The 12458-nt window shown below is 49.6% G+C and overlaps 1 protein-coding gene across 1 annotated transcript; it reads right to left on the bottom strand.

Annotated features, from left to right (window-relative positions):
• Positions 1 to 343: 343 nt before the first annotated feature.
• Positions 344 to 11181, bottom strand: Ankrd53 (ankyrin repeat domain 53; the record flags this gene model as incomplete). Its single annotated transcript, XM_008824782.1, is given in 9 exon segments — positions 344 to 937; positions 939 to 1046; positions 1746 to 1756; positions 2874 to 2906; positions 2909 to 2982; positions 3412 to 3572; positions 10255 to 10349; positions 10352 to 10454; positions 10747 to 11181. Coding segments are annotated over 9 exon segments (1614 nt in total), but the record flags the coding sequence as incomplete, so codon positions are not given.
• Between the last annotated feature and the right edge of the window lie 1277 nt (positions 11182 to 12458).

Raw genomic sequence — 12458 nt, 5'->3', positions numbered from 1 at the left:
TCCTGGAGGCCTCCTGTCCTGGAAGCCTTGTCCCTGATGTGCTGGGGTAGGTTAAGAGAGGACAGTGGGGACCTGAATGTCACTTTTACTTGTGAATCAGGATAGGTACTGACCCTCTACTCTGAACCTTGGACTCTGCCCTGATATGGACTTCCCAAGGAGCCAGGCAGTTTCTCTCTAGGAGAAGGGAAGCCTGGGAGCTGTGCTTTTAGGGCGGAAGGATGAGAAGGATACTTGCTTTTGAGTGTGGGAATGGGACTCTCATCTAGCCCTTCCCCACTCCTCTCCACCACAGCATGAATCTTCATACATCAGCCTTTTCTGGGAGGTTTTCAAACCAGCTTTATGTGAGAACTCTCTTGGAGGGCAGTGCCTTCAGAACCCCAGCCCTGCTAACTTCCACAACTGCCAGGAAGGGTTTACCAAATGTCTCACGCAGGCTCATGGCCATTGTGTGGGTCCACGAGTCACCCAAATGCTGCTTCTGAGGCATGTTGAGGATGCTGAGGGGATACAAGCCCTGGGGCACTTTCATCCTGTAGGATTGCATCCCTGGGTACGGCACCCGGATCATCACCTCGAAAGGCACCTGGGGTACAGGTGTCACCCAGTGGCCATTCACTGTGTGCAGACACGTACCCCCAAATGAATTCTGAGTCATGTCGAGGAATCTTTGGAAGTCATGCTCCTGATGGGGGTCGGGGTGCATGCCCAGGCGGATACCCTGTGGGCAGCCAATCTTTGTGGTCAGAGATGAGGTGGGGTTATTGCTAAGATTCCACAATTTGGGCCAACTGATGGTGGGCTGTTTGTGGATGGGCTTGGGTGGCACCACAGGCTGGGGCAAGCTTTTCAGTTGAGCTTCCACAGAGGGATGGAAGCTCCTGGAAATACGGGACCCTACAGTGTTGGAGAGGGCCAAGAACCAAGGTCCAGTACCCAACCTCTTGCTTAGAATCAGCAGAGGCCAGGGTGTGGCACTGGGACAGCAGCTTGCCTTGGAGCCACTTTCTGAAATCAGCCTCTCTCAGATTTCTTTGTTCTTTCTGCAACAACGGAGGGCACAGGGCAATGGCGGGTCTGCCCCTGCACTTATGGACAGGAGACCTTGTGGCTCTCTGAGAAACTCAGGCCTAATAGGCCAGATCTTGCCTTGTGTAAACTTTGTTCTGATGGAGACATCCTTTGTCCAGATTGAGCTCCCAGGCTGCTGAAGAGACAGCCTCTCTCATAGGGGACCTCCATTTTGAGGAGGGGAAACAAATCCCCTCCCTAGGGGCAATCTCAAGGCTTGCAGAGAAAAAGTCCCATTCCTTCACAGCCTCCCCGAGAGCTACCCCCAGCCTGATATAGAGACAGTCCTGCCCTCAGGTAGCCCTGGGTTGACAGAGAAAAGACAAATGGGAAGTCCTGGAAGGAGAACATAGGAAGGACTGGAAGGCCTAGCATTGGGTGGAGTTAAGCTGGATGGGCTTAACTGGATGGAAAGTTACAGGGGAGGACAGAGTGTCTAGCTCCCAGGCTGGGCGGTGAGGACTCAATGAAGTTCTGTCCTACCATCACAGGCACTGAACCTTCCCTTGGGAACTTCCTATCCCTCTTACAGTCTCAGTGCCTCACGTCTACATGGTTGCTAAGCGATCAAATGTGCTTGAGAGATTGACCCAGGTCCTATTTAGGCTAAGCCAGGAGTCCTAATTCCATCAGCCTTGCCCCAGGCCCAAGTCAGGTAGCATCTGGCTTGCTTTTAGTTCTACTCATTGAGACAGGAGTGGTCGCATGATCCAACTGAGGTCAACATGAGTCCTGGAATGGAAATCTGCAGGATGCTGCTGGGTAGGGTTATGGTCACAGGATGCCTGGTGACTGTGAGGGCTGAGTGATTTGGACAACTAGGGCTCTATGGAGAGAAGTGCAATTGGGACAGGGGAGGAGGGGTGAACAATGGCAGAGCCCTTTTGGGTTCACTTAAGATTCCAAGCATCTTTCCATTTCCTGTTTTGTTTTGATGGTTTATACCTTGTGGTTACACTTGCTTAAACACTGCCCATCCCCGGATCCAAGCCAAAGTCCTTCACTGCCCCTTGTAAACATTTAGCTTGTCAATCTCCAGTTCACACCTGATCCCCCATTTGACTGCTGTTTTCTGCATCCATGATGCTCCTGTGTGCCCCATGCTTTCCACACAGCAGTTCTCTCTGTGGGTCAGCCCTTCCTTCTTCCATATGGACAGATGTCTATTCATCTTCAGAGACACCTTGGCATTCCTTCAGGCATTGTCCTGGACCAGCCCCTCTAGCCTCTCCCTAGCATCTAAGCTCCTTGAGTGGGGACCACACCTGAGTAGTTTTGGGGGCCTTCAGGGCCTAGCAGGTGCCTAGTGCACAGTGAGGACAAAGGTGTCTGTTGAGAGAAAGAACGAGTTTTCTTTTTTTTTTTTTTTTTTTTGAGACAGGGTCTCCTTGTAGCCCCAGCTGTCCTGGAACTCACTATGTAGGCCAGGCTGCCCTTGAACTCACAGAGATCCACCTGCCACTGCCTCCCAAGTGCTGGGATTAAAGGCGTGCACCACCACACCTGGCAGGAGTTTTGTTTTTAACCAGAGTGGAAGTCCCAATGATAGGCAGTATCCAGTCCCATTGGAAATCCTCATCTTGGAGGGATGGGGCCCCAGGAGGGCCCTGAATGCTCCATAGTTTAGGTTGCTTTCTGCATAGGACAAGAATTTTGATCCAGAGTGCTTTATAAGAGAGGATTTAGGGAGTGGGGCTCCTTCTGTGTGGGAGTGTTCCAGCTACTCCTCTCTCCAAGACAAGGAAGGCCCTGCCTAGCAGCAGGGCCCAGTCCTATGGGCCCTCCTCCTTACTTGAGACTCAGGTAGTGGTACTCCAAGATAACCAGCTTTTCTTGAGGCTCTGCAGTTTCCCCATCTCTCGGGCAAAGTCCTTCTTGTCCTGTTTCCACATGGCATCCTTCAAGAACCTGGTACCAAGGAAAGGATATGTTATCTCACAGTGAGCTTCTCCCGGGTGGAGTGCCAAGGGCCAGGGTTGGGTGAGAGAAACTGCCAGAGCAGGGAAGGCAAGACACCCCAATTCCACTGCTCAGGGGCCCTTTGGAGGGGGAAGAAGAAAGTGTCTGATGGGCTGGGATCCTTTCTGCTTGGGCACTTTTCATAGCACAGGATGCTCAAGAGCCAGGGGGCCCAGGACAAGGAAGGAGGGCAGTGTTCAACCTGAAGGAGTGGCACCACCCAGCAAAACTCATGCTGACAATATACTGCATAGAGCCTCTTTCCTGGACTTATCCTCCTGCCACCTGGCTTCCCCAGCCCTCCCCCTCAGAGGCTCAGCTCTGGGGAAAGGCCTTGCTGGGAGGGAGCAGCAGCCAGGATGGTTTTTGCAGGCTCACCTGGCACAGGTGTGGTGGTTCCATATTTTGCAGTAATCGATGGGCTTGTAGCCCATGGCATCTCGGGTGTGGACATTGGCTCCACTCTGCACCAGGACTTTCATACAGCCCAGCAGACCATCACAGGTGGCCAGGTGCAGGGGTGTGGAGCCATTGCATGTCTGGCTATGGGGTCCACCATGAGGAAAGGGACAGAAGGGAAGGGCATCAGATAAGCAAGCAAATCAGCTTCCAGGGCCCACTCTGCCACCACCCAGGGCCGTGTCCTTTCTCCTCTTTGGTTCTCAAGTTCCTCTTCTCTAAAAAAAGAGATTGGACCACATGAACAGTAAAGATCTATTAGAGATGTACAAATGGTACCATTAAGACCTACTGGAAGGAGAGCTGAGCTGGTTCAGAGCTACTGATCTTGTTCACTTTTGTTTGTTTTTTGGTCTTTTTGAGACAGGGTCTCTCTGTAGCCCCAGCTGTCCTGAAACTCACTATGTAGACCAGTCTGGCCTTGAACTCACAGAGATCCACCTGCCTCTGCCTCTGGAGTGCTGGGATTAAAGGCATGTGCCACCATGCCCAGCCCTTTTGTTTGTTTTTTTAGACAGAGTCTCTTGTAGTCCAGGCTGATCTTGAATTTGTTATGTACCCAAGGATAATATTGAACTCCTGATCCTCCAATCTTCATCTCCTGAGTGCTGGGATTACAGATATGTACCACCAAGCCTGGCTCCTTCCTGAATTTTGGAAAGGTTGGCTCACTTGGTCCTCAGGTTGAAATTAATTTTATGTGCGTAGTGTGCATGTGTGTATATGTGTGTTTGTTGTGCCCAGTTTGCGAGACCCCAAAGACCACCAAGGAGCCGACCGATGCAAATATACAAGGGTTCTTTTATTGTTACAAGCTTAAGCTTGAGCCCACTTTGTCACTGACTCAGTGGATCTCAGATGTGAGACCCCTTGCTTTGAAAGACAGAGTTTTTTTATAGGTTTATTTCAGCAAGTTCAGCAAGTAGGGGAGTAGGGGGTCTCCAGCCTGGCAAGCATCTGATTGGTTGTAGCCCAAACCATAAACTGCTGGCTTCAGGAAATCTGAAAAGACATCTGGACTTTTAGTACTTTCCTGTCCCTGGTTAATTGACCATTGGTGGGGGAGTTGTCCTCTATCCGTTCCAAGTATTATGGTTTTTCTTGGAACAGGGCTCAGGGCTGGGTCAGTCCCATGGAGGTTTTATCCAAGATGGAGTCACTCAGGTCTCTCATTCCCCACTCTGACTGGTACCTTGGGGGCCCAATCATGGGCGCTCCCTCATTTTATGTTTTTTATCACCCAGACTCTGGAGGGACTGATAGTGGGTTTGCATTATCATTAGCTGTATAGCTCTTAGCCACTCTTTTATAAAAGCTACCAGTTTATTTAAAATGCAAGGTCCAAAAGTCAAGAGCATAATCAGAATGATAAGGTTGAAATCAAAGTGGTCAACCAAGGGGAGCTATTGAACCAGGATTCAAACCATCCTTGTTTAGCCCTATATTCGTTCTCTCTTTGAACCAGACTTTCTCTAACCTTGGCCAGGGATTCTTTGATAACCCCAGAGTGATCTACATAAAAACAACTACATAAAAAACTACATAAAAAACTCTTCCTTAAGGGCAGCACAGAGGCCTCCCTGCTCCAAGAACAACAGGTCTAGGCCTCTCCTAGTCTGCCGAACCATTTCTGCCAAGGAGGTTGGGAATAATGGGAGGGGGCACTCCAAACATGATCTCAAATGGGGTTAATCCCATCTGGCAAGGGGAGTTACACACTCGATAGAGTGCGAATGGAAGGAGAGTCACCCAGTCACCGCCAGTCTCTAAGGTTAATTTAGTTAAGGTCTCTTTTAGAGTTTTATTCATTCTCTCTACCTGTCCTGAACTCTGGGGTCTATAAGCACAGTGTAGTTTCCAACCAATCCCCAGAACTGTGGCCAGACTCTGACTTACCTTGGACACAAAAGCCGGTCCATTATCTGACCCTATCATCTGTGGAAAGCCATACCTGGGGAGGATGTCCTCCAACAGTTTCTTTGCCACCATTTGAGCTGTTTCATGTTTAGAAGGGAAGGCTTCAGTCCATCCTGAGAAAGTATCTACAAAGACTAGCAAATAACGGTATCCGTACCTGTCAGGTTTTACCTCAGTGAAATCCATTTCCCAATAGGCTCCAGGTCCTCCCTTGAAGTCTGATTCCTGGGTTTCTAATATTTGGCACCACATTAGTGAGTTGGCAAGCTTTCATCCTCTTGAAGAACAATGTCTTTTTGCCAACATTTGTTTTTTTTTTTTTTAATTTTTTTTGGGAGGATCAGCTTTTCTTCTGCTGATCTCCATCATTCTTTCAGACATTGGGTCCTCGGCAGTCCCTTTATTCATTTTGGGTCCTCCCTGGTGTATTTGGGCTTTTCAGGGAGGTTTGGGTCACCTGGGTCAGTTAGTGTGGTGACCAAGATTGGGTCAATTTGGAGGGCAGCTTGTTTAGCCTCCTGATCCCCTCGATTGTTTCTTTGGGAAATTGGATCGTCTCCTTTTTGATGACCTGGGCAGTGGATAATTGCCAATTTCTTTGGCAGCCAGAGAGCCCTCAGCAATGTTAGGATTTTTTTTTAATTTTATTTTTGACAGCCTTTTTCTCTGCCGTTAATAAGCCCCATGAATGTGCGTGGTGGCAAAGGCATATCAGCTGTCTGTATACATATTAAGCTTTTTGTCCTTTCCTAATACCAGCACCTTAGTTAGGGCAATAAGTTCAGCCTTTTGGGCCGAAGTGCCAGTGTGCAGAGGCTCTGCCCAAATGATGCTGGTTAATGATACTACAGCTGCCCCTGCATACCTCTGCCATCCTGGACAAAGCTGCTCCCGTCAGTGAACCAGGTTACTTCAGCATCAGATAATGGGGTGTCTCTCAAATCTGATTGGGTACCGTGGACATGGGCCAGGATTCTGGCACAATCATGCAGGGGGGCATCCAAGTCTGGGTCTAGCAAGAGTGTGGCTGGATTCAGGGCAACTGGTACCTGAAAGGTGATTCTAGCAGGATTAAGAAGTAATGCTTGATAATGAGTTATATGGGTGTTACTTAGCCATCTGTTGGGGGGCTGCTTTAAAACTCCTTTAATTGCATGTGGTGTGGTGACGGTCAAGTTCTGGCCCAAAGTCAGTTTGTCAGCATCTTTTACCAGTAGTGCTTCTTTGAGTATATAGCCCAAGTATTGGACCTGTTATTTGTATAGTTGGGCCTTTTTAGCAGAGGCCCGATAGCCCAGGCTTCCCAACATCTGCAACAGGCATTCTGTGCTGTCCATGCAAGCCTCTTGGCTGTCTGCCGCCACAAGTAGGTCATCCACATACTGTAAGAGACTCCTTTCCCCAATGCTATCTGTCTCAGATGCCTCCGCTGATCCTGTGGATCCACAGTGGCAGCCAGCAGGATCCTTGCCAGGTCCTTGTTCTGCCTTTTTTCTGCCTTTATCTGTTTTTTTTGTGTTTGTTTCTGCACTATCCCTATTATTGTACACTTTCTCGGCCATAGTTATTAAATCCCTTAAGCTCTTTTCACTCAGTCGCTCCACTCTTTGGAGTTTTTCTTTATGTCTGGAGCCGACTGGTTAACAAAAGCCATGGCCACTGTCACTATATTATCTTTGGCCTCTGGGTCTAACGGAGTGTACCTGCGGAAGGCATCCGTTATTCACTCCAAGAACGCAGCTGGGCTTTCATTCAGTTCCTGACTAATATCGTATACCTGTGCCAAATTAGTTGGCCTATGAACAGCTGCTTTGAGATCTGCCAGTAGAGCCTGGTGGTAAACCAGAAGCCTCCCCTTACCTTCTACAGTATTATAATCCCAATCAGGCCGGGTCAGTGGATAGGCAGCATCAATCAGTGTCAGGTCAGTAGTAGGGATACCAGTATTGCCAGGAATTTATTTCCTGGCTTCTGTTTGGATGTGTTCTCTTTCCTCTGTGGTAAACAGGACCTGCAATAATTGATGACAATCATCCCAAGTGGGTTGGTGTGTGAATAAGGCAGTTTCTAATAAATTAATAAGCTCCTTAGGATTTTCAGAAGAGGGAGCATTCTGGATTCTCCAGTTGTAAAGGTCAGTAGTGGCAAATGGCCAATAGTGATGGGGCTGGTTGCCAGCCTCATCTGCAGGGCGGCAACTCTGAAAGGTAAAACAGTAGAGTCTGGACCCTCCGGTGTTGCTGCCCTTCTATTCCTAGTCCCCTGAGCCGGTCCCCCCTGTGCCTGTGAAGAATCTGGTACCAGGAGTGCCGGCTCTGGAGGAGGTACCTCCTGTGGAGGAGGTGGATAAGGAGGGGGAGGACGAATTAGATCATCTTCTGTGCTGCCCTGTAAGACAGGGTACAGTGGCGGTACTGATGGTTTGGTTTCAGGTTTGGGCGCTTTCTGGGTTGTTGTTTTCCGTTCTGCAGCCATCAGCACCTCAGTTTGCTGTAAAGGAAGAAAAGATTTGACCCAAGGAGGGGGGTTATTAACTAAATCTCCCCAGACCACTATGATATTTGATCCAAGTGTCCCATACATGGTTGAAGAATAATTTTCTCAACCGCGTTAATGACAGCAGGATCAAAGGTCCCTCCAAGGGCCATCCCACATTGAAAGTGGGCCATTCAGACCTGCAGAAAGTAGTTAGTTTATCCTTCCTGACAACAACAGAGACGTTATGGGCTCGAGCCTTAACCTCTCCAAAACGTTCAAGAACCACGTCCAGGGGTGTAGAGGGAGTCTGTCCCATTGTGTCTATCTCAGTCACAGAGAAATAGACAACTAAAGACAAAACAGAGAGCCAGAAAGACACACAGAAGGCCAAGTAGCAAATTCCCTCGCTCGTGTGGAAGAAAAACTGAAAGTAGGATAGCGGCGAACTGCCATGCAGCAGGAGCTACCCGCCTTCTCCTTTCAGAAAAATCAACAGAGTCCGGGGCCCTCCATCCCCTCTGCTGGGTCTGCAACGTCTTCCAGACCTCTGTGGTCATGGTCATCCAGCGCGTCCACTCCAACCTCTCCTGACCACACTGTTCACAAGTTTGCCTCGAGGCTCAAAACAAATGTTGGGACAGACACAGACAGGTACAACTAGAAACACACTTACTGGCTGGGGAGGAACCCTTGGGTTTGTGGGTCCTGGGGGTCTTGGGGTTCCCAGCCAATCCACCAAGATGTTGTGCCCAGTTCGTGAGACCCTAAAGACCACCAAGGAGCCGACCGATGCAAATACACAAGGGTTCTTTTATTGTTGCAAGCTTAAGCTTGGGTCCACTCTGTCACCGACTCAGCGGATCTCAGATGTGAGACCTCTTCCTTTGGGAGACAGAGGTTTTTATAGGTTTATTTCAACAAGTTCAGCAAGTAGGGGAGTAGGGGGGTCTCCAGCCTGGCAAGCATCTGATTGGTTGTAGCCCAAACCATAACTGCTGGCTTCAGGAAATCTGAAAAGACATCTGGACTTTTAGTACTTTCCTGTCCCTGGTTAATTGACCGTTGGTGGGGGAGTTGTTCTCTATCCGTTCCAAGTATTGTGGTTTTTCTTGGAACAGGGCTCAGGGCTGGGTCAGTCCCATGGAGGTTTTATCCAAGATGGAGTCACTCAGGTCTCTCATCTTCATATATACATGGGCACACTTTCATGTGTGGGTGCATGTGCATATATGTATGCTTGTGCATGGAGGCCAAAGGTTGACGGGGTGTCTTCCTAATAATTCTGCACTTTAAACATTGAAGCAGGGTCTCTCACTTGAACCCTGAGCTCACTGAGTTAGCTAGTGTATCTAGCCATCTTGCTTGGGGAATCCCTGTCTCTGGCTCCCTTGGGCTTGTGATTACCACTCCCTTGAGATGGCATTTATAAGGGTGCTGGAGTTTGAATGTTGGTCCTTGTGCACTAAACACTCTACCCACTGAGCCGTCTCCCCAGTCCCCGCAGCATCCCCAAGACTATAAAACCAGATGTGATCCTGAATGCTTGTGATCCCAGCACTTGAGAGATGGACACATAAGAATGAGGTTCAAGGTCATCCTTGGCTATCATAGCCAGTTACTTCAAGAGCAGCCTGGGCTACATGAGAGAAGGGGTGGGGAGAGAGGGAGAAGTAGAGTCACCTCCTGAGGGCTCATTGCCTCTTCTAAAGTAGATCCTCCCGTGTCTGCTCTTCATAGATAAACTGTTCCTGCACTAAGAAAGTCAGCAAAGACATGTTTGCTTTCTGCTCCCAGCTCGGAGATGGTGCTTGTTAGTATTCTGAGCTTGATAAGTATTCTGAGTAAGCAAGAAGGCAGTCTCTGAAAAGCCATGCATTTTCTTTTATCACAATAGTACCATGGGACAGGCACTGTCATCCTCCCAACTCTCAGTCACAGACACTCACTGCCAGTTCCCAAACTTAGCTGTAAACAAGACACACTTGGGGATCTTCAAGTCTTCCAAAGCCCAGGCCAAGATGCAGACCCATAGACATAGCCTTTGGAAGGGCTCCCAGCACTGATGTCTGTGAAGCGCCCCCCCCACCCGAAGATTCCAGTGTATACCTGAGTGTGGGTATTAGGGCACGGAGGCGCTGAGGTTGAGTGGCTTGCCTGCCCACCCACAGTTCCTGTAAGTAGCAAAATTAGTATTCTGCAAACTGGGTCTGCAGTCCCAAATGCACAGTCTCTTGACCAGGACACCAGGTTGGCTTCCTGATTGCTTTCTGCCCACAGGGAGCCATGTCCTCAGTCCCTCAGCCTATCTTGCATGGATCTGCCTGCCTGCCTGACCCAGACTTGTGTGTCTCCTGCTGCAGGCTGGACTTGGGAGTTGATGACTGCCCCTTTCTTGAGCAGGTAGTCAATGCAGGAGAGGACCTCTGACTTGTTGCCCCTGTGGATGAGGAGGTGCATGGGGGGTTGTTTTCCGTGGGCAGATCCACAGGAAACTTGCACTCCTCTATCAAGAGCTGAATGCATGAAAGATTGCCCTTTTGGGCTGCCAAGTGGATGGCAGTGAAGCCCTGTGGGTGGAGAGTGGGGAGGGGATGATTGAACCCACAATTCAGTCAGTCTTGGGGTTGCCCTCCCTGTTCCCTGTGCCCTTGGAGGCGCTCATAGTCCTTTTTGTTGTGTGCTCATTCTCAACCTCCCTGCCTCCAAACCTAATATTAGGAGAGAGAATTAGCACCACAGTTGTAGAAAAAGGACACCTCGCACACCACATCGATAGATCTTCATGGGGGGGGGCTCTCTATGAGGAACACTTGGTTGGGTGTTGGGGACTCTCAGTCCCTGCCTCCAGGCTTGTTTTACCTTGTCGTCCACAGCGATGTCCTTGCACTCAGTATTCAGACAGAACCGAAGCCAATCCACATTGCCCACCGATGCTGCAAATATCTCAGAGTAACTCGCAATGGGCTTGTGGTCCCAGAACTCCGAAGGGCTAGAGTTGGCGGGGCGGAGGTGAAGAGAGAGCTGCGGACCACGGAGGTGACCCTGGTGCTCCCTGCCCCATCTTCTCCCTCCTGAGCCCTGGCCCACCTGAGTTGTGAAGACTGGTTCGCTCCCTGCTGGCTTCGAAAGCTCAGCCTGCTGCACGCAGTGGGGTATAGTGGGCTGCTCTTCAAGTTTCCACGCGTCTCCCAATTCCAAGGTCCCTGTCCTGCGCCATGGCCTGGACGTGAGAGGATTGGAACTCCGGCCCGGAGCCCAGGATCGCGAGGGGTGGCGCAGGTGACCTGGCCTGGTTTACCGGGCTGCGCCTCCATGGTTAGCGGCCAGGATCCTGCTAGCCCGGCCCACCCAAGGGAAGGAGCCCATGCCTCTGACCCACCTCTCTGGAAGCTCTGCACCCACTGTGCGCACCCGACACTCAGCCTCTGCTCCAATCACATGCGGAGGAAACAGAAAGTCCTGTGCGGAAATGGTGGGTCATCATTTCTGCTCATGAAAAGCAGGACCCAGTGCTACATGCACACTCAACAGGCTAGTATTTAAGGTTGCCTTATGAACTCGCTCCCCCTGCCATTCCACACACCGAATTATGACATCCCCACAGCCTAGCATAATGGACAGCTGTCACTTCACACTGGGCCCAAAGCAAAATGGTTCCACTCTGGTTCTTTCCTGGGATGGATTCCTGGAAGTAGAATTATGGGGTGAGCCTGACTCCGTGGGGCCCTCCTGTTATACCAGCATGCAGGAGCTGAGGCAGGAGGGAAAGGATTACAGTGTAGCCTGGACTACTTAGCCAAATATTGTCTCAAAATTAAGTGCCAGGCATGATGGGTCAAGCCTGCAGTCTTGCACTCCAGAGTCAGAGGCAGGAGAAGCATTGCAAGTTCCAGGTCAGTTTGGTTTACATAGCAAGTTCCAGGCCAGCTAAGGCTGCACAGACAAGTGGGTCTCAAGTATTTTTTTTTACAAAAATAAAAAGAGGAACTGGAAAGATGATTGTTTGGTAAAGTGCCTGCTATGCAAACCTGAAGACCTAAGTTTGATTCCCAGCACCCACATTAAAAAAAAAAAAAGAGTGAACTCCTTGCTGGAGAGGTAGAGAGAGGAGGATCCCTGGGGTGTGCTGGTCAGCTAGTCTAGCCCATGGTTTTGAGGCCCTGTCTCAAAAATGCAGACAGTGATTGAGGAAGATACCAGGCACCAACCTCTGGTGTGCGCTTCCTGTATACACACACACACACACACACACACACACACACACACACTCCATGAAGGGGAGTGAATATGCCCTCTTCTGGCCTCTGGCATTGTACATATGTGGTGCCCTTACATGCAGGCAAAACACTCACACATAAAAAATAAAGTTTTTAAATATTTATCATCTATTTTGGCTTTTGGAGCAGGGTCTTATCTAGCCAAGGCTGGCCTCAAACTTTTGATTCTCCTGCCTCTGACTCATATATTACAGTCTTTAAAATTTTTATTTTACTAAAAAATACTGTTTTTATTTTACGTGTATGAGTGTATTCCCTGCATCTACGTAAGGGCACCTGTGTCTTGCAATGCCC

Source organism: Nannospalax galili, unplaced genomic scaffold (genome assembly GCF_000622305.1).
Source record: "Nannospalax galili isolate Female #2095 unplaced genomic scaffold, S.galili_v1.0 scaffold389, whole genome shotgun sequence".
Taxonomy (NCBI): Eukaryota; Metazoa; Chordata; class Mammalia; order Rodentia; family Spalacidae; genus Nannospalax; species Nannospalax galili.
This window is presented reverse-complemented; position numbering and strand designations above follow the sequence as displayed.